Source organism: Marmota monax, unplaced genomic scaffold (genome assembly GCF_021218885.2).
Source record: "Marmota monax isolate L192 unplaced genomic scaffold, Marmota_monax_Labrador192_F-V1.1 WCK01_AAM20220418_F8-fsc00397, whole genome shotgun sequence".
Taxonomy (NCBI): Eukaryota; Metazoa; Chordata; class Mammalia; order Rodentia; family Sciuridae; genus Marmota; species Marmota monax.
The window spans coordinates 164,900-186,444 of NW_026692162.1; the positions used below are offsets into that span (position 1 = coordinate 164,900).

Sequence of the window (21,545 nt, forward strand, 5' to 3'; positions counted from 1 at the left end):
ATGTCCCCAAAGGGAACAACTCCCCATGCTTCTTATACAAATTAAATATAGCCCAAACCATCTGTTAGGCAATGGCCTTTGCTCTCTGGGAGTTTTAGATCCACTCAGCTCCCTTTCTTCTCCCCCCAACTCCCTCTGAGTTTCAGGAAGCCCCTCCTGCTGCTCCACTCCTTGTCCGCACTCCTGCGCTCTGGGATTGGCCCCCTAGGAGGGGGGCGAAAGAGACAGAAGTGCACTTGGAAGCAGTCGCTCTGCACGCAGCTACGTTGTGGGCTGGAGATGCCACTGTCTTCCTTTGGTTTAATGATCAATTCATTCTTGGTCAGAAAGCCCTTTCCAACCTGCTTTGTCCTTAGTCACTCAGGCTCGGAGCTGGCACCTGCTACAGAATGATGGCTGACAACTCCACCAGCGACCTCCATGCTCCCGGACCACAACTGAGCATGACTGACATCGTTGTTATCGCTGTCTACTTTGCCCTGAATGTAGCCGTGGGCATATGGGTGAGAGAACTTGTGGGAGCCAGGCTCTCAGGGTGGCTGCTCGGGATGGCAAACTAGGTCTCATCGGTCTCCCCTGGTGGCCTGCTGCCCACTGTCTGGATAATAGAATCTAGCTGCACCTGAGAGCTGCTGGGTCAGAATCCTAAGGCAGGGAGGACCATGAGGGCCTGGGGAATCTTCATTTTTAATGAGTTCCCCAGGAAAACCCTAGTTCATAAGTCCTTTCTCTTCCTCCATAAGAGACAGGTGATTTGACCCCATCTGCAGATTATAATGACAGCAGGGTCCCTACTAGGCAGGCACAGGGGCAGGCCCTTCCCCGTACCCCATCCACAAACGGCCCCCAGAAAAGACGAACCTCATGTGCAGTTGAAGAAGCTGAGGCTGCGGGAGGCTGGGATTTGCCTTAGGAGGTCTGCCTGACAGGAGGAAGCTCCTCTTTAGGATGTTTGTGACGCTGACCTTTGAGATTCTCCCACCAGGTAAGGAGATGACACCTGTGAGCCATGCTTCACCTCACTGACCCTCATTTAGGGTTGGGAGAGGTCGGCTCCCCTCCTCACCCCAGAGTTCCCAGGTGGCATCCCAGAGCTCTGACATTTTCCCAAGAAAAATGAGTGCTCCTTCTTCTCTTCCATAATCCCTGGTCTAAGAGGCTAGGGAATAGGGGATCTGCCATGTCCTCTCCAGTTTTCTGGGATTTAGTGTAAGATGGGTCTTGATCTGTAAGATGGAGTCACCATCTACCTTCTAGGGTGAGGTCTCCTATAAAAGGGGCCTGCATGGGAGAGGACCCTGCTGCTGCCATTGGATCAACGTTAGTAGGGGTACCAGTAGGAGTGGTTGAAGTGGTTGGAAGTGGTTGGAGGTGGTTGGAGATGGTGGTGGTGGTGGTGGTGGTGGTTATGGTGGTTGGAGGTGGTAGAGGTGGTGGTGGTGGTGATGGTGGTTGGAGGTGGTAGAGGTGGTGGTGGTGGTGATGGTGGGAATGGTGATGGTGGTTGGAGGTGGTAGAGGTGGTGGTGGTGGTGATGGTGGGAATGGTGATGGTGATTGTAGTGGTTGGTGGTAGCGGACGTAGTCCTGTGGTTGTGGTAGTGGTTAGCAGCAGCAGTAACTGAAATTAATTATGAAGTGATTGAATACTAAATCCCAAGTGGCCCCGTATGGCCATTGGTGATTCTGGTTTCTGGCCCTGGCTCTGCTCTGTGTAGACATACCTTGGTTTATTGCACTTCCTAGGTAAAGTGTTGTTGTTGTTGTTGTTGTTTACCAAATGAAGTTGTTTGGCAACATGTTTTGAGCAAGTAAGTCTAAGGCACCATTTTTCCAACAGCATGTGTGCTCACTTTGTGTCACATTTTGGTAATTATTGAAATATCTTTCTCATCGCTATCGTACCTCTGACAGCGATCTGAGATCAGGGTCTCTGATGTGACTATTGTAACTGGGGCACCATCACTTTGCCGATAAGATGACGAACTTAATGGATTCTGTCTGCTCCACCAGCCAGACATTCCCTGTCTCTCTCCCTCTCTATTCCTGACACAGAATTGAAATGAGACCAGTTAATAACCCTCCATGGCCTCTAGGTATTCAAGTAAAAAGAAGCCCTGTGCATCTCTCACTTTAAATCAAAAACTAGAAATACTTAAGCTCTGTAAGGAGGGCATGAACTAGGGTGAAAGCAAGGCCTCTTGTGCCAAGCTGCCAGCCAAGTCGTGAACACCAAGGAAAAACGCTTGAAGAAAATTAAGCACGCCACTCCAGGGACCACACGAACAAGGAGTGGATCAGGCTGTTGCTGATATGGAGAAAGGATGAGAGGTCTGGGTAGAAGATCAAGCCAACCACTGCATACCAAGGGCTGACCCATGACTCTTCAATTCTGTGAAGCTGAGAGGGCAAGAAATCTGCAGTAGAGAAGCTAGAAGCAGGCAAACCCTTTCTAGGGTTTAAGGAGAGGAGCTGTCTCCATGACACCCAGGGCCCAGGAGAAGTGCCAGGTGCTGATGGAGAAGCTGCAGCCAGTTATGTGGAGGATCCAGCTCACACAGCTGGTGGAAGAGGCTGCTCTGAACATCAGATTGCCAATGGAGATGGAACAGCCTCAGGTTAGAAGAAGATGCCACCTTCTCGTGGCAGGGAGAAGTCAACGCCTGGCTTCTAAGGATAGGCTGACTCCTTGGTAGGGGCTGATGCAGCTGGTGACCTGAGTTGAAGCCAATGCTCCCTTACCACTCTGGCCATCCTGGGCCCCAAGGGAATGCTTGCTTGCCACTCTGCCCCCCCACAAAGCCCAGATGAAGGGACATCGGTGTGCATCCTGGTTTACTGAGTATTTTAGTTAATCTCACACTTGAAAAATTGCAGCTCAGAAAAGAAATAGATCCTTTCCATAATATGATTGACTGACATCACCCTTGGTTACCCAAGAGCTGGGAGGGAGAGGAACAAGATTAATCCTGCCTTCATGCCTATGAACACAACATCCATTCTGCAGCTCCTGGTTCTAGGAGTACTTTTGACGTGCAATTCTTATTTAAATAGTACATTTCCTGAAGCTCTAGCTGCCGTCGATAGTAACTCCTCTGCTGGATCTGAGAAAAATCAATTAAACCTCAAAGGACTCACCATCCAAGATGACATTAAGGGCATTTGTGACTCATGGGAAGAAGTCGAAAATATCAACAGTAACAGGAATTTGGAAGAAGTCAATTCCAAGCATCGTGGATGACTTGAGGGGTTCAGGACTTCAATGGAGGAAGAACTCAGATATGGGGGGATAGTGGCAAAACTGAGATTTTAGAAGTGGGGTCTGAAGATGTGACTAAACTGCTGCCATCTCATGGTGAAAGTTTAATTGACAGGGAGTTTTTCTTATAGATGAGCAAACAAAGTGGTTTCATGAGATGGAGTCCCCCCCGCCCGCCCGATGCAGATGCCGTGGACATTGTTGAAATGACCACAGAGGATCTAGAATGTTACACAGACTTAATTGATAAAGCAGCAACAGAGTTTGAGAGGATCGACTCCAATTCTGAAAGAAGCTCTACTGTGGGTGAAATATTGTCCAACAGCATCACATGCTAAGGAGAAATCTTTTGTGAAAGAAAGAGTCAACAGACATGGCAAATTTCACTGTTGTCTTATTTTAAGGAATTGTCACAGATACCCCAGGCTTCAGCTACCACCACCACCTTATCCATCAGTCAACAGCCACCAACATCTAGGCAAGACCCTTTGCGTTACTCAGTATTCCACCACTATTACAAAATACTTGAGATAACCAACTTATAAAGAAAAAAGGGTTGATTTTGGCTCACAGTTTTGGAGTTTCAAGTCTATGATTAATTGGCCCATTACTTTTGGCCTGCGTCATGGTGGCAATGGGTGGTAGATCAAATCCTCATACATGGCAAGCCAGGGAATAAAGATGAGGACTTTGGAAGGAATCTGGATCCTACAATCCCCTCCAAGGGCACATCCCCAATGACCTAAGAACCTCTCACTAGGCCTCACCAATAGCAGCACCCTGGGGACCACACTTAAAACATGGGCCTTGGGCTGGGGATGTGGCTCAAGTGGTAGCACGCTCGTCTGGCATGCGTGCGGCCCGGGTTCAATCCTCAGCACCACATACCAACAAAGATGTTGTGTCTGCCAATAACTAAAAAAATAAATAAATAAATGTTTAAAAAAAAAAAAAAGAAAACATGGGCCTTAAGGAGACATTCAGTATCCAAACCGTAGCACCCTCCAAAAGCAAATGATTAGGACTTGCTAAAACTCAAATGATCATTGGCATTTTTCAGCAATAAAGTGTTTTAAATTAAGGCATATACATTGGTTTTTTAGATATAATACTATTGTTCACCTAATAGTGTAAACATAACTTTTTTTTTAAGGAGAGAGAGAGGGAGAGAGCGAGAGAGAGATAATCTTTTTTTTTTTTTTTTTTTGTAGATGGACACAACACAATGCCTTTATTTTTATGTGGTGCTGAGAATCGAACCCAGGTCCTGCCCGTGCTAGGGGAGTGCTCTACCGCTGAGCCACAATCCCAGCCCTAAACGTTAACTTTTATATGCACTGGGAAACCAAAAAAAAATCATTCCACTTGCTTTATTGCTGTAATTGCTTGGTTGTGGTGGTTGGGAACCCAACCCAATTTGCAGGCCTGTGCCTGAGGCAAGTTACTTAACCTCCCTGGGCTTAAATTTCCTCAAATACATAATGTGGGTGTCAGTGCCACTCACTTCTCAAAGCTGTTGCAAGGATCCAGGAGACAACAGATATGAAAATTTGTTGCAAACTACGATGGTCCCCCCTCATCTGAGGTTTCATTTTCCATAGTTTCAATCACCTGTGATCTGATAATATTAAGTGGGTGGTTCCATAAATAAATAATTTGTAAGTTTTAAATTTGTGTGTAATTTCAGAAGTGTGACAAAATCTCAGGCTGTCCCACTCCATCTTACCCAAAAGGTGACTCATTTTTTCATCCAGCATTTCTATGACACTCGCCCATTCGTTGCTTAGGAGCTGTCTCAGTTACCTTATCAACTGTCATGGTATTACTGTGCTTGTGTTGGAGTGACCCTTATTTTATTTAATGATGGCCCCAAAGCACAAGAGTAGTGATGCTGGGCTGGGGATGTGGCTCAAGCTGCAGCGCGCTCGCCTGGCACCACATACAAACAAAGATGTTATGTCCGCCGAAAACTAAAAAATAAATAAAAAAAAAAAAAGAGTAGTGATGCTGGCAATTTGTACATGCCAAAGAGAAGCCATAATGTGCTCCTTTTAAGTGAAAGTTCTCAATAAGGAAAAAAAAATCTAGCATTGAAATTGATAAGATCTTCAGAAAATTAATCTTGCAGGGTCTCTGGTTTTATTCCTAGGTCCTTGATCCATTTTGAGTTTGAGTTTTGTGCATGGTGAGAGATAGGGGTTTAATTTCATTTTGTTGCTTATGGATTTCCAGTTTTCCCAGCACCATTTGTTGAAGAGGTTATCTTTTCCCCAATGCATGTTTTTGGCACTTTTTTTTTTGAAGTTAGAAAATCCATTTTTTATTATACAGAAACTTTTGACCAGCTAAATACCAGCTACAGGGGGAAAGGGGGACATCAGGCAACAGCCACAGTCATGCTATGATGGCACCTTTATCTAATATAAGATAATTGTAATTTTTTGGGTTAGTCTCTGTGTCCTCTATTCTGTACCATTGGTCTACCAGTCTGTTTTGGTGTCAATACCATGCTGTTTTTGTTACTGTTGCTCTGAAGTATAGTTTAAGGTCTGGTATAGTGATGCCACCTGCTTCACTCTTCTGCTAAGGATTCTTTATAATGTCTCTTATTTTTCCAGACGAATTTTATGACTGCTTTTTTTATTTCTATGAGGAATGCCATTGGGATTTTGATTGGAATTGCATTAAATCTGTATAGTGCTTTTGGTAGTATGGTCATTTTGATAATATTAATTATGCCTATCCAAGAGCAAGGTATATTTTTCCATCTTCTAAGGTCTTCTTTGATTTCTTTCTTTAGGGCTCTGTAATTTTCATTATATACATCTTTCACTTCTTTCATTAAGTTTTCCCAAGTATTTTATTTATTTATTTGAGGCTATTGTAAATGGGGTAGTTTTCCTCATTTCCCTTTCAGAGGATTTGGCACTGATATACAGAAATGCATTTGATTTATGAGTGTTTATTTTATATCCTGCTACTTTGCTGACCTAGGAATAAAACCAGAGACCCTCATCTAATAGAAGAAAAAGTAGGCCCTAATCTCCATCATGTGGGATTAGGCCCCAACTTCCCTAATAAGACTCCTTTGGCTCAAGAATTAAAATCAAGAATCAATAAATGGGATGGACTCAAACTAAAAAGTTTCTTCTCAGCAAAAGAAACTATCTGTGAGGTGAAGAGAGAACCTACATCTTGGGAGAAAATCTTTACCCCTCACATATCAGATACAGCACTAATCTCTAGGGTATATAAAGAACTCAAAAAGCTAAGCACCAAAAAAATAAATAAATAACAAATAACCTAATCAATAAATGGGCTAAGCACCTGAACAGACACTTCTCAGAAGATGATATACAATCAATCAAAAACTATATGAAAAAATGTTCATCATCACTAGCAATTAGAGAAATGCAAATCAAAACTAAGATTTCATCTCACTCCAGTCAGAATGGCAGCTATTATGAAGACAAACAACAATAAGTATTGACGAGGATGTGGAGGAAAAGGCACACTCATACATTGCTGGTGGGACTGCAAATTGGTGCAGCCAATATGGAAAGCAGTGCAGAGATTTCTTGGAAAATCGGGAATGGAACAACAATTTGACCCAGCTATCCCTCTCCTTGGTTTAGTACACAGCCACATCAATGTTTATAGCAGCACAATTCACAATAGCTAAACTGTGAAACCAACCTAGATGCCCTTCAGTGGATGGATTTAAAAAAATGTAGCATATATACATAATGGAATATTACTCAGCAATAAAATAGAATAAAATCATGGCATTTGCTGGTAAATGGATGGTGTTGGAGAAGATAATGCTAAGTGAAGTTAGCCAATTCCAGAAAACCAAATGCCGAATGTTTTCTCTGATATAAAGAGGCTGACTCATAGTGGGGTAAGGAGAGGGAGCATGGGAGGAATAAATGAACTCTAGATAGGGCAGAGGGGTGGGAGGGGAAGGGAGGGGGCAGGGGATTAGCAATGATGGTGGAATGTGATGGACATCATCATCCAAAGTACATGTATGAAGACACGAATTGGTGTCAACATACTTTATATACAACCAGAGATATGAAAAATTGTGCTCTATATGTGTAGTAAGAATTGTGATGCATTCTGCTGTCATATATAAAGAAAAAAATAATTTTAAAAATATTAAAAAATTAACCTTGCGTCCATGAATTGTGGAGAAAAGTAAATTCTTACTAGTTTTGTTGTCACACCTCAAAAGTTATAGCCACAGTATGACACAATGCTTATCGAAGATGGAAAACATATTAGGAGTGTCTGTGTATATGAAAAAACATAGAATATATAGGGCAATGACCAACGGTGGTCTCAGGCATATTCTGGGGGTCTTCCTCTGGGGGTCTTGGGATGCATACCCTGTGGGTAGGAGGGGATGGCTCTATAATGTTCTACATTCCTGGAAGAGTTGAAGGCTACAAAGTCAGAGAAGGGTATGCGTGTAGAGGGCAGAACAGGTGGTGGCAGTTTTCTGGGGGAGATAAAATGAGGACCAGGTGCTGGAGGTCAGCAAGACATAGAGAAGGGAAGAGGAGAGAGGCTTTCCCAGCCAGCCCAGGGAGGGTATTTATCTGGAAGAACACACCTAAGAAGGATGTTCTGGGTACCCTTGCTGCCCAGGTCTTGCCTCTCCCACCTCTGAGATGTAGCTCCGTGCCCCCATCATCAGAGCTGTGGAGGTTCTTCCCTGGCCCTTAGGCAGAACACACTGGCTGAGCTGGGTGCTGTTGGCCACAGAGCATGCAGAAAAGAACAAGACGGGGAGGGTCCTGGGTCTGCCTCCCACAGAGGCAGCCCAAGTACTCACAGTTCAGAAGCAGACCGAGCAAGCCAGTCAGGTGAAGCTCTGCACAGATGCTTGAATGGTACAGTTCAGGGAGCCCAAGGACGATAGCCTTAAGGAGGAGATGCTGCCCTGGAGGGAGAGATTTGGAGCAGAACTTTTGCAATCATGAAGGTATCTGTTAACGAGTGATTTTTAAAAAACCACTTTCAAATGAGCTCTAAGAACAAAGTGCAGAAATACAGAGAAGTCTGATAATAGGGAAGGCTTCAGGTGCACTGTGATCAGGGGTCCATAGGATCATCAAGGTGATGGGTACACCCTCATTGCGGTTCTCTCAGCCTCCAGCCACGTGTGACTTTCTCCCTGACATGGTTCAGGTGTGGTTAGTCTCCCAAAGCTTCATGTGTTGGAGGCTTGGTCCTTAGTGTGGTGGTGTTCAGTTGGTGGAACTTTTAAGAGGTGGAGTCTACCCGCCATTCCTGTTTTTTTTTTTTTTTTTTTTTTTTTTTGTGATAATCAATGTTGTAGATGTCATAGTGGGAACCTGGTATTGAATGCTGTATTTTTATTTTATTTTTGCATCAGTTGTTGCTATTGTTTGTTTCCCCTCTTCTGTGAAGTGCTGGGGACCTACAAGGACACAGGTTCACAGGGTAGAGACTCTGCCGATGAACCAAACTCAGCCAAAAGAAGTGCACCTCGCTGCACACACAAATTAATGATACTCAAACTTTTTGGGGGCCTCGGGTTCTACTCACAGACAAAAAAACCCAAAAACAAACAAACAAACAACAACAAAAAAAAAAACAGAAGATTAACACAAAGTTTGTGGATACCACCCCTGCGAGGGGATCTCAATCTAGATCACACTAGGACACCTTGGTAAGATGGGGTTCTGCCCTAAAAAGGCCCCCACACAGGAGTAGAAGAGAAATCCATCCCAACAGATGCATAAAAACCCAACAGAGGAATACAAGAAATGTGGAAAATCAAGGTAACACAACGCCTCCTAACGTTCATAATTCACCAGCAACTGGTCCCAAGGATATTGAAGTAGATGAAATATCAGACAAAGAATTCCGAAGAATGATTATAATCATGATCAAAGAGGTGGGATCTAGTGCAAAGTACTAAGGTGATTGGGGGCACTGCTCTCAAAAGGGATTAACGCTGGTCTTGTGCAGTCAGTTCTCATGAGAATGGGTGGTTATAGAAGGAGTGAGCCTGCCCTGAGCTGCTCCCTGGCATCTTGCCTCACTACGGGATTGCTCTCTCACATGCTCCTGCCATCGCGATGCCCTCTACCACAAGGCCCTCCTCAGCACTGAGCAGAAGCAGGTGTTGTGGTTTTAACCTCCAGAACTACTGTAACCCTAGTGACTTGGGAAGCTGAGGCAGGAGGATTATAAATTCGAGGCCAGCCTCAGCAACTTAGCAAGAGACCCTGTCTCCAAATAAGAAATAAAAAATTGGGGCTAGGGTTGTGGGTCACCGGTAGAGCGCTTGCCTAGCATGTGCGAGGCCCTGGGTTCCATCCTCAGCACCACATAAAAATAAATAAAATAAAGGTATTGTGTCCAACTACAACTAAAAATTTTTTTTTAAATGTTTGGGGAAGGATATTGACCAAATGATATGGCTACATTGTGTACATCTATGAATATTTAACAGCAAATCCCACCATTAGGTATAATATAAGGCACCAATAATGTTTTTTAATAAATACAAAGGACTAAGGGTGTAGCTCAGTGGTAGAGTGACTCTGGGTTCAATCCTCAGTACCCCACCCTGAGCCATTTAACTGTATCAACCTGTTCAATTCATGACATTTAGAACATTTAAATTGTATAATTATTACTTCTATCTAGCTCCAAAACATTTTCATTGCTCCAAAAAGAAATTCTGTGTTTATTAGACATCACTCCCTAGTCTGCCTATTCCTCATCCCCTGGAAATCTACATTCTATCTCCACGGATTTACCTATTTGGGACATTTCATGTAAGTGAAATCATATAATATGTGGCCTTCATGTGTGCTTTCTTTTACTTAGCATAAAATCCAAGTTATAGCTTGTTTTGGAACTTCATTCCAGTCCCCCCACACCCCTTTTTTGGTACTGGGAATTGAACTCAGGGGCACTCAACCACTGAGCCACATCCCCAGCCCTATTTTGCATTTTATTTAGAGACAAGGTCTCACTGAGTTGCTCAGCACCTTGCCCTTGCTGAGGCTGGCTTTGAACTCGCAATCCTCCGGACTCAGCCTCCCAAGTCGCTGGGATGACAGGCATGTGCCATCGTGCCCAGCTACTCCCCTCCCCTTTTTGGTGTCAGGAGCGGGATAATTTTATTCATTTCGCTGACCGAATTGTCATTGTAAGCATATGCCACAGTTTATTTATTTGCTCATTAGTTGATGGACATTTGGGTTGTTTCCACTTTCAGTTATTTTGAATAATGCTACTAACGAACATTTCTAGATAAGTTTTGATTGCGAACTACTGATTTCAGTTCTTCTGGGCATGGAATTTGCTAGGTCACATGGCAATCCTATGCTTAATTTTTTAAATTAGCAACAGCAGCATTCAGCATTCCTACCAACAATGCACAAGGTTCCAATTTTCACCTTTTCTTTCTGTTCCTGCAGTCATCTTGTCAAGCTAGGAGGAGCACAGTGGATGGCTACTTCCTGGCAGGCCGAGACATGACGTGGTGGCCAGTGAGTGAACCCTGACTTTTCACACACACCCTCCCTTTGTCCGTGGGGCTGTATCTGGCCTTAGATCAGCTGGCACCTGCATCCCTGATATCACCTTACTGTCTTCCTAATCCAAGGTCACTGCCCAGGTTCAGCTCCATGGGATAGGCCAAAGGCTGGCAGGAGATCCTCGAACTGGGGGCAGGCGGGTAGGGTCAAGCAGATGGAATTTGCATAAAGGGTAGTCCCTGAAGTCCGAGTGTGGCTGGTACATCAACGCATACCCCTGGGCGTTGTCTCATGTGTTCAGTGGAAATGGGGCCCCACTTAGGCTGTGATGTAAAAGGAGATGTTGTTGGGTCCAGGCTGGGGCTGGTGGCTGAAGCCTGTGCTGATTGGTTTTCCTCTTTCCTCCTCCAGATTGGAGCCTCCCTGTTCGCCAGCAGTGAGGGCTCTGGCCTCTTTGTTGGACTGGCGGGCTCTGGTGCAGCGGGAGGCCTGGCTGTGGCAGGCTTTGAGTGGAATGTGAGCACGTGGAGAGGGCGTGTGCAGCCTGTGGGAGGGCTGGGCCAGAGAGTCCAGCAACTTTGGCTGGACGTGTCAGCCATTGTCCAGGCAGGCTCTGGGCAGTGGTGTTCCTTGGGCAACATGGTCTTTGGGATGCTGTAGCGTGGCCGGAAGGGGGCTTTGGGCCTTGGCCCTACCCATCTGCCTACAGAGGCCCAGAGACAGGGAGGGGCCACCCAGGTTCTCACAAGTCAGATGGATCTGGGGTCCCTGGGTCATCTAGAAGTCTCAGGGGCAAGGCTTTGGGGATCTGCACACATGATCTTTACCTCCCCTATCCCCGCAGGCCACGTACGTGCTGCTGGCTCTGGCGTGGATATTCGTGCCCATTTATATTTCCTCAGAGGTGAGTGGTGGGCCCGTCCTCCCCAGCCTCTGTGACCAGCTGGTGAACCCTCAGAGCTGGGTTTTTCCTATTAGACCAGCTGAGATTTTTACCAGCTGGGTAAGGCCGTCCCGCTTAGACCTCTGCCTGCTTATTTTGTGACTAGTTTCTACTGCCCTGACACTGTCAGGTGGGACACCTGGATTGCACACCTAGACAGTATAGCTGAGTGGCACATTTGGACTGCACACCTGGGTGGCATAGCAGGGTGGCACTGGGCAGAACAGCTGGGTGGCACACCTGCCTTCACTATCCCTTACTCCACCCACCCCTTTAGCCCCAACCCCAGTCCTGCAGCCACCAAATCCAGTGGATTCCACCTCCATGCTCCCCCACTGCTCTGCCCCCACAGCCATCTTCTCTGTCCAGCCTCATCATAGATCCTCTGGATTTGTTGCAACAGCCTCCAAACTTGTCCCTCTGTTCCCACCTGTGGCTCCTACAATCAATTCCTCATCTCAGCCCTGAAGAGCCAACCTCAACCTGTCTAAACTCAGCCTAGAATTCAGGGCCTGGGGCTGGGACTGTAAGGAGCAAGTTTCCTGGCCTTGCTCTCGAGAGGATCATGGCCACTTTGTGTGTCCAGGGAGAGGGAGAGCGGTTGGGATGGGCCCCTGCCCTGGACACCTGTCATGGTCTCTGGGGAGTGTTTAGCTCTTCTTGCCCGTATGTCCCCCAGATTGTCACCTTGCCTGAATACATTCAGAAACGTTTTGGAGGCCAGCGCATACGCATGTACCTGTCTGTCCTGTCCCTGCTGCTGTCTGTCTTCACCAAGATATCGGTGAGTTGCCCCCCCCCAAGCCCCACCTTTTACCAGCGTATCCTGGAAACATCCCTGATCTGGGGCCCCTGAAACGGACCTGACATCCACCTCATTCATCACTGCTTTGTTGAACAGCTAGGGAAACTGAGGCCCAGAGAGTCCCATGGCTTGTTTAGAGTCACACAGCCAGTCTAGGACATCATCCTGCCTTAGTGGGGCTGAACAGGAGGGGTTAGACCTGGGCATCTTCTCTGGAACCAGCAGCAAAGTAAGCCAGGATTTCCCACTAGAGGGCGCCCAAAGCCTGCATGGTCCCGGCAGGTTCTGCTACTGCACCCAGGAGACCTCCTGCTTTCCACCAAGACTGCTGGAGGCAGCAGGTGGTTTCAGCTTTCCCTCAGGGCCTGGATCCGTGAATATTAAAGAGCAATAATCCCACCTTAAATGGGATGGTGATCAGAGGTGTTTTCCCTGTCCAAGACCCTGATTTTACAGATAGAGAAACAGAGGCCCAGGAAAGAAAGGAACTTGACCCAAGCCTCTTACCAGACTTTCAGACTTTCTCTTAACTTTCCTGGGGGCATCCAGGCTTCTGAACAAGCTTGAGTTGGGGCTGCCTGATATGGGCTAAGGTAGCGACCTTGACAAGTGTCCTGGCCTTGCCCTCATTGACACAGTGAGCCTCAGTTTCCTTCTGGTCAGCAGGAGCTGTGGGGAGAGGGACTACCTGAGAACAGAACACTGAGAGAGTCCCCAGAGCCCTCAAGGGGCCCTGTCTGTGGTAGGACTGGGCATTGGTCTGCTGCTCTCCCTCCTTGGTGTCCCCTCTGCAGCCTCAGCCTGACCTCCCCCTGTGCTCTGTGCTGGGGGACCACCCAGCAGCTGGGGCTGGGGGAGGTCCTCAGAGCATCTTGTTATTACTGTGGTCTGGTTTAGGGGGAGTTTCACCAGCAAGCATCACACCACCATCTTCACTAGATACTCTGAGAGAACTGTAGTAGGTTTTCTTCCTCCAGGGATTCCTTTCGAGTCTGGAGGGACCTGGCCTTGGGCTGCCCTTGAGACCAAGTTCTGAATTTTACTACTCTTCCTCCTCTTATCCCTTTCCTGAATCCCACCTCCCTGGAAGCCAGGGATACAGAAATAAATAACACCTTGTCTCCAGCCTGCCCTGGGCTTCACTACAGTGAGGTTGATAAATAGGAAGGACAGGCACGGCCAGATGGAACTCAGCAGGTGGCATCTCAATTGAGCCCCAACAGAGAAAGAGATGGTAGTGGAAGAGCAGAGGAGAATGGCTAAAGGGGAGACGGGGCCATGTGTACGATGTGCCTGGGGGTGGCCGGATCAGGAGGCCTAGATTCTAACAGCCACTCTCAGTCAGATGCTTTAGAGATCAGATAGGAAAACAGGGAAGAGAAAAGCTGGGCCAGGCCCAGTGGCCTGTGATCCCAGTGAATCAGGAGGCTGAGGCAAGACGAGCACAAGTTCAAAGCCAGCCTGGGGTATTTAGTGACATCCTAAGCAACATAACAAGACCCCTGTCTCAAAATAAAAATAGAAAATGGATTGGGGGTGTGATTCAGTAGCTGAGTGTCCCTGGGTTCAATCCCTGCCCAGAACCAGAGAGAGAGAGAGAGAGAGAGAGAGAAACTGGAAGGGAGGTAATAGGGAGTATTGGAGACTGAGGCAAACCAGAGAATGGGTTTCAGGGGAGAGACAGAGGAGGGGAGGCATGTGGGGGGCCCCGGAGGAGTCTAGTGAAGGAGGGAAGGTGAGCTGTGGGCACAAGGCTGCTTCACCATCACCGCCCCTGTGTTTACCCTACTGACATCTATGCAGTACAGAGTAGATGTCACATGGAGCTGGCTTCAAGTGAGTGGCTAAGGTGGAACTTCCCGAGCAGCAGAGGGAAGAGCTCCTTGGAGACTACCATCTCCAGGCGTCCCTCCCTTCCTCCCTTCCTCCCCATGTTCAGATGTGACCGCTGAGACCCACACTGTACCCCGGGTCAAGATCACTGCCACCAGGCAGAGTTCTGTGAGAACCCAGGTCTCTGCCTCCAGGCCCAAAGGACACTACTGCTCCTCAAATAGCCAGGATGTGGCACTCCAAGTTCCACCTTGTGATGGGGTGACTCAAAGGACCCAGCTATGAAAAGAGGAGTGAGCAGTCACATCAAGGCCAGGCTTCGGAACCAACGCGGGAGCTGCCTAGATGAGGCAGAGGGCGAAGCTGAAGCAAGGCTAATTGCTGGTCTTGGCTTGGGAGGGGACTCGGGCTGCCCTGCTCCTGGCTTTGGAGTGAAGCTGTTTGAAGTGCACGCATTCTACGGGCCCTCAGAGGTCCTGACCACACCAGGCTGAGCTTTAGGAACATCTCATGTGTCCGCCCATCCAGAAGCCATCCCAGGTGCAGCCTGTCTGGACAGAGGTCCTAGAATTGGCCTGCAGCCATCCCTCAGGCGGGGGCACCTGCCTGCCAGGAGGACCTGTCATGGGAGGGTATGGAGAATCACCACCATGCTCATCTAGAGGAACCGTGAGCTCTGGCCAGACATTTAACTTCTGGAAAATAGGGAAGGCAGGCAAAATACCCTATGCCACTTGGACTGAAAACCCCACCAGCTTCACCTCTTCCTCTTCTCCTTCTGGTCTCCTTGCACTGCCACCAACCTGCCAGGCCTAGTCCTGCTTTAGCACTTGCTGTGGCCTCTTCCTGGAGCCCTGTTCCCCAGCTGTGCCCTTGGCTCCCTCAACCTCTCTCAAGCTTTTTAAATTCTTTACCCCTGCCCCAGGGAGACAGCTCCCTTACCTTTTCTCTCTCCTTCCTATTCTTACACAGAATCATTGACTTAGAATGTCTATTGTCCGTCTCCCCCATTTTTTCTCTTTGTTCCCTGATGCATCCCCAGTTGGTGCCTGGCACACCTCCTGGAACTGAATAAGTTAACATAAGCCAGGGTCGGCTCATTTTTTTTCTACAAAGAGCCTGATAGTAAATATTTGGGGATTTGGGGGCCATCGAGTCTCTGTTCCAACTCCTCAACTCTGCTGCAGTGGCCAATAGTAGAATAAGGTGGGTCTGGATTTGGCCTGCAGTTTCCTCTGATCTCTGGAAGCATGCTTACCTATGGTGCACCTACTGTGTGCCTGGCTCTGGGTGAGCAGGCCAGCCCAATGAGCCCTTTCCAGATAGGTGTGATGCCTGGACAGAGCAATACCATCACAGCAACGGTGAACATCTGAGCCAAGAAGCCAACTCGGGAGGTGATAGTGAGGAGAGGGGACAGGGGCGCTCTGGGGTGGACATTCAAGCTTTGCTGCATTATCTGGGCAAGAGTTTGGCAAACACAAGGAGTCAGGGAGCTGCTGGTGGGGCTGGAGTGCAAGGGGCATGGGGAAAAGGGGAGCATGATGGGACAGATAGGGGGTAGCCAGCAGCACACAGAGCCTGGGGCTGGGCAGGGCAGGTGGTCTTTATTCCTTGTGTGGTGTAAATGCTGGCATGCCCTGAGTTTCCTCCAGAACAAGCAGTACAGGAAGAAGCAGTGAGGGTCTCCAAGGGCAGCACAGTGGGTAGGGAAGAGTGCAGGAGTGTTTGGGGAAAGAATCCACAGCCGTGGCCAGAAGTTTCTGTTCTGAGTCCTCAAGAGACAGCGATCGTCTCTAAAGAAATGAGCAAGGTCCTGGGCAGGAGACACAGGGGACAGACAACTTAATAGGATAATCAATCACGCAGTAATTCATAAATATCAGTGCAGGGCTCCATGGTGGCCAGGTGGGGACAGGGAGAGGGAGTAGATGAAGGGATCAGAAACACCAGGCAGTCTCTAGCCTTTGGCTGCTGATGCACCTTGTAGGGGACAGTGTCTACCAACTGGGAAATGGAGTGAAGACCCCAGAACCTGGGAAGCTTAGAGTTCCAAGCTGTGGGAGCCCCACAGATCAGCCCCCATGCTGCTCATGGACTTTGAGCAAGATATGAACTTCTCTGTGCCGAAGTGTCCTCATCTAAGGAGTGCAGTTGGCCATCACAGCCACCCGCCAGAGGGCCACAGCATTAGATGAGGCTCTGAATACCATGCTCAGGACTGTGCCTACAGACACGAACACTTGTCATCTATCAAAGGTGGCAAGTAGACGAAGGTCTCCTTGGGGACAACTGGGGATGCGGAGGACCAGCAGAGTCTCTGGGTATAAGATAGAGGGAGAGGGGACAGGGGCGCTCTACAGGCAGACATGTTGGAAGGAAGCAGGGCAGTGGTGGGGTTGAGCGTGGGCCAGTCGGGACCCTGAACATCATCCTGAAGCTTTCTCATGTGTCTGAGCAGTGGCTCTGGTCATGCTGGGTGGTGGAGTGAGGTCCTTGAGAGTGTCCTATCTACAGGGATGCAGCTGCCTGGTGTTGTCCTTTTGATTGGTTCCCAGGGTTATGCCACAGTGGGTGAGTTTGACTTTGGTCAAACTCTTGACTGTGGTCTCTCCACCCATGTTTTCAGGGGGTTCGATTAGACTCTGCAGCTGCCCCTGGGCCAGAGAGGAGGAAGCCCCCTCGGAGGTTGCTTAGCTTTCTAGAGCATCTCTTGGGGAGGTCTATGCAGAGGGAGAAGCCACTGCTCCTGCTGGTCTGGCAGAAGTGACTGCTGCATTTTACAGATGAGGGCCACTGAGGCTAGGGGGGGTGAAGTGACCTGCTCAGAACTGTATGGCTGGGACATAGCAGACCAGGAACACAGACCCAGGGCCATGTGGGTCTTAGCTTCTACCAGGCAGAAGCTTGTTGGACCCTCAGCAAAGAGGGCTTGGGCTGCAACAGAGAGTCAGGCAGGAATAGATGTGTGCAGGTCCTCACCAGGGGACTTTTTGGGGTTACAGGGAGTTGTGCCCTTGGGGGGCCTACGTCATGGAGGGTCCTACAGAGAGGATTCAGCTAAGGTCCTCCCCACTCCTCAGCGCTCTTGAAAGCCTGCTCCCATGGAAGGAAGGGAGGGAGGGAGGACTGACTATCCACCAGGGGCAGAGGTGTGGGTCTGGGATGGTGAGTTTTGAAAATGAGAGGCAGAGACTGGGACAGTCCAGGGCAGATGGGGCTAGTGAGCTGAGGCCAGAGTCGGCAAAAGTGCTGGGTGGTGAGTCTGGTGTGACCAGGACCTGGAGACCAGGTGCACAGACCAGGGCTCCATTCCAGGGATCTGGGGTCCAGAGGGGTTCTCGGCAGCAGCTGTAGGGCAGCTGGGCAGTGGCAGGCAGTCTGTTGCAGTGGGTTTTCCAGAGACCTCCTGTCCCAGGGTCTGGCTTTGGGAAGTCCCTTTACTGACTTGGGGCCTCAACTTCTCCTCGTCCTATGGGGTGAGGACTTCAAGAATCCTTCAAGGAAGGGTTAGGGTTAGCATTTCTGGGCTTCTCGGCTCAGGCTGGAGGCCAACCTCCCCCTCCCCAATCTCTCTCTGAACCACCCCTCACATGTACACTCATGCACACCGCTAAAGCCACAAGCCCAAATGGCTGTACTCTCCAGGAGCAAGGAGGAGCCAGAGGAAGCAGTGTAGGGAACATGGGCTCTGGAGTCCATCTTGTTCTTACCGGGACTCTGTCCCAGGGGCTCTGGTCCCCGGGCCCTGGCTCAAGATAGTGCTGGCTGCTCCAACTTGGGCCAGGCTCTGGGGGAGATCAAAGGACTTAGGATCCATGCCTCTTGGGCTCTAGGAAGACCAGGTCTTGTGCAAACTTGTTCCACACAGCTGGGGGCTCCAGTGACCCACAGTCCTGTCCCAGCTTTCTCAGGGTCCCAACACTATATTTCAGGCAATCCCCTCCTCTACTGAGCCAACACAGAATGGCAACAGGGGTGGAGCAAGGTGAAGCCCATTATTTGGCCCCGGGTCCCAATGGGATTATGGTCTGTAAGGCTGATTCCGGCACCGAGGCTGCCTAACCCCAGACTGAGACTCCTACCCGCATGTGGCCCAATGTCTGGGACAGTGCAGCTGTAGGCCCAGACCTCTAACCAGCCCTAGCCTGTGACATGACTGTGAGCACTCTGGCTTCAGATCCAACCTCACGGGAAGGAGTGGACAATAAGCCACTCTGCTTCCCCGCCCACCCCCAGCACCTGTCTTCTGAGGCCCACTAGTCTTCACGAGCCTTCCCAGGAATTCCTCTTGGACTCTTCCTTGTTAAGGTCACTCTAGGAAGCTAGGGGAGAGGGCTCTTTTGTATCCATTGGGAAGTGACCAAATTCAACAACACCATGCTTTCTGGTGGGCATTGGCCACCCTGGACTTTATTAATGACAGTACATCCCTGGTACATCTGCACATGGCTCACAGCTGCCGAGGCCGCTTCTTCCTCCTACCCTCACAACAGCCCCAGGATGCGGGTGGGTGGACAGGGGTCTCCCCTCCCTCATCCAAGGGGCATCCAGGCCCAGAGAGGGCATTTCCCAGGTCACATGGCCCGTCAGTGCAGCGCCAGGGTTCTGACCGTCGGGTCCTGGTAACCTTGGACTTCTACCCCAAACCTCTTTCTTCCTCAGATCGACCTGTACGCCGGGGCCCTCTTCGTGCACATCTGCCTGGGGTGGAACTTTTACCTCTCCACCATCCTCACACTTATCATTACCGCTCTGTACACCATTGCAGGTATGGCTCCTCTAACAGGGTCAGGGCAGGGGCCTGAAGGGAGGGCCTGCCCACCACTGGCTTGGGCAGAGCCAGGAGACGCACAGGAAGCACCGTGGGCTCCGGGGGAGACCCCCCAAGGAGTGCAACCAGGTGCTTTAGCTCATTGCTCACCCACCTCTGAAAGGGTAGGGGGCACATCTGGGAACAGCTGCCCCAACAGGAGCTCTAGAAGTTGCCTCCTTTGAGGCCAAGGGACCCCACCTCCAGTAACCTTGTTCCCCACAGGGGGCCTGGCCACTGTGATCTACACGGATGCCCTGCAGACAATCATCATGGTGGTGGGGGCTGTCATCTTGGCGGTCAAAGGTAAGGGCTGGGGGCCATGGCTATAGAGGGGGGTGGGCTGCCCCAGCAACCTGCAGGACTGATGAGGTCGCGCTGCTAGGCAACCATCCCTTGCAGGCCTCTCCTGGCTGCCCCGCTGCCCAGATGTCACCAGCTGTGGGCCGGGTAAGGAGCTGACTCAGGAACACAGGGCCTGCCGTGTGCCGCCCTGGCTCAGGACAGACAGCAAGGTGGGGCTGCCGGAGGATGTGGAGGCAGCAATTAGGAGACCACAACACTGCCCAGGCGTCTCCTCCAATTGTTTAAGATCAGGTACAGAATCCTGAAAGGTGATGCTACCTACTGCTAGAGGCAGGGGAGGGGTGAGGAGCATTTAGACAGAGTGATGACATTAGTCTGGGAATAGCTTATAGGGCTGCCAGGGGCTGGGGGGTAGGGTGGAGGTAGTGAGCTCCCTGTCCCTGAAGTACGCAAGCAGAGCCGGGAGGATCCCACAGAGGGCGAATGAAAGCCTTTAAAGATTCCAGACTCAGAATCTGAGATCCTGAAAACTCTAAGCCTTGTGTAGCATCTGTACCTTTGCTTTGATACTCACATAGGTCCCTGAACACAGATCCTGGCCCGGCTTCTAGTGTAGGCAACAGGTTCCCTCTTCCATGATCTGCTGGGGAACAGGGCTTGGGGCAGAGACAGGCTTCTTCCTCTTAGCCCACGGACCCTACATCCACAAACCTCACTGCACATGAGGGACCCAGACAGCTAGGCCCAGTCTGGATGGGAGTGGAGTGACCACGGCTATGGCCAAACCACAGACAGGCCAGGGCTTGGCCATGTAGAGTCCTGACCCCGAGGTAGACAGAAACAACAAGGGGAAAGATTTGCTCTGGACTTGAAAGACCCCTGGCTTGAGCCCCACCTGCCCAGCAGGCTGCATGATCTTGGAGGAGCCACATCACTGCCACCATTCTTGGCTCTACTAAAATCACAACCTTTTGGAACCTGGGTCAGGACATTTAACACTTTAGATGCCTCAGGAAAGTCTTTGAGTGCCAAGAAAAAATGTTTTGCTTCCTTGAATGGGCAGTTCAAAACCTGGCGGAGAACCCCTTATCGGAGGCCCACAGGCATCTGGAGACCAGCAGTGATTCCCACCAGGCCAAGTGGACACAGTGGTGTCCATGTGCAAAATGCTCATTTAATAGTATTATCTTAAATACAAATAAAATAGTTATTTAATTTCACCTTTTTTTTTTGAAGCCCTCTACCCACCACACCTTCCCAAATGCCAGGAAAGGCAAGGTAGAAAAAATTCCAGTTTGATGCATTAGGATGTTATTTGTGAGATGAGGAAGTGCAGCAGGAGCTGGGGAGTCAGGGCCACCCAACCAAACTGTCCCTGTCCTGCCCAACCCTTCCAGCTTTCGACCAGATCGGTGGTTATGGGCAGCTGGAGGCAGCGTATGCCCAGGCCATCCCCTCCAGGACCATCGCCAACACCACCTGCCACCTGCCACGCACAGATGCCATGCACATGTTCCGGGATCCCTACACAGGGGACCTCCCATGGACCGGGATGACCTTCGGCCTGACCATCATGGCCACCTGGTACTGGTGCACCGACCAGGCAAGTGCCAGCGACACCCACCCTCTCCACCTTCCTGCCTTCCAAGCATGGGCTCTGGTGGGTCCAGCCCGGACGGGGCTGCTAGGGGTCCTTGTGGTCCCGAGGTGCCTGGGCCCTCCGCTTAGAATCAGACGAGGCCCACTGGCTGCCCCCCGACCTGGCTTTTAGGTGCTTTGACTGGGACAGTTTGGAAAATGGGATTCCAAAGGGACTCGGACGCTCCTCAGTGGCTCTGCTATCAGCCAAGATGCGGGTGTTTCGTGCTGGCCTCGGGCTCCGGGTATCGGGCAGTATGCGGGCTGTTGGGCTGCCCTTGGGCTGCCAGTGCTGGGGGCCTACTGTGGCCAGGGTCACTTTCCTGGGAGAGCTCTGGGCGCCATCAGCAGCAGGGCAGTACCGGGGACCTCCTGGGGTCTTTGAGGCAGGGCCATCACGGTGGAATTGCTGGCCCTGGAAGA

At 49.8% G+C, this 21,545-nt stretch overlaps 2 protein-coding genes across 4 annotated transcripts in view; one reads left to right on the plus strand and one right to left on the minus strand.

Annotated features, from left to right (window-relative positions):
* Window positions 1-294: 294 nt before the first annotated feature.
* The window catches only part of Slc5a10 (solute carrier family 5 member 10), a 65,598-nt gene continuing 44,347 nt past the window's right edge, over window positions 295-21,545 (plus strand). Inside the window, exons 1-9 of one of the 2 annotated variants that reach the window (XM_046420644.2) lie at window positions 295-503; window positions 10,725-10,796; window positions 11,196-11,300; window positions 11,629-11,688; window positions 12,407-12,511; window positions 19,031-19,136; window positions 19,404-19,484; window positions 19,581-19,775; window positions 20,882-21,087. In XM_046420644.2, coding sequence (XP_046276600.1) covers window positions 390-503; window positions 10,725-10,796; window positions 11,196-11,300; window positions 11,629-11,688; window positions 12,407-12,511; window positions 19,031-19,136; window positions 19,404-19,484; window positions 19,581-19,775; window positions 20,882-21,087 — 1,044 coding nt within the window. In that variant the 5' untranslated portion in view covers window positions 295-389. The remainder of the gene's footprint in view (window positions 504-10,724; window positions 10,797-11,195; window positions 11,301-11,628; window positions 11,689-12,406; window positions 12,512-19,030; window positions 19,137-19,403; window positions 19,485-19,580; window positions 19,776-20,881; window positions 21,088-21,545) is intronic. The other variant, XM_046420652.1, reaches the window with a different exon arrangement.
* The window catches only part of Fam83g (family with sequence similarity 83 member G), a 31,467-nt gene continuing 28,668 nt past the window's right edge, over window positions 18,747-21,545 (minus strand). For both annotated transcript variants that reach the window (XM_046420630.1, XM_058572161.1), the window contains exon 6: window positions 18,747-21,537. In XM_046420630.1, coding sequence (XP_046276586.1) covers window positions 21,169-21,537 — 369 coding nt within the window. In that variant the 3' untranslated portion in view covers window positions 18,747-21,168. The remainder of the gene's footprint in view (window positions 21,538-21,545) is intronic.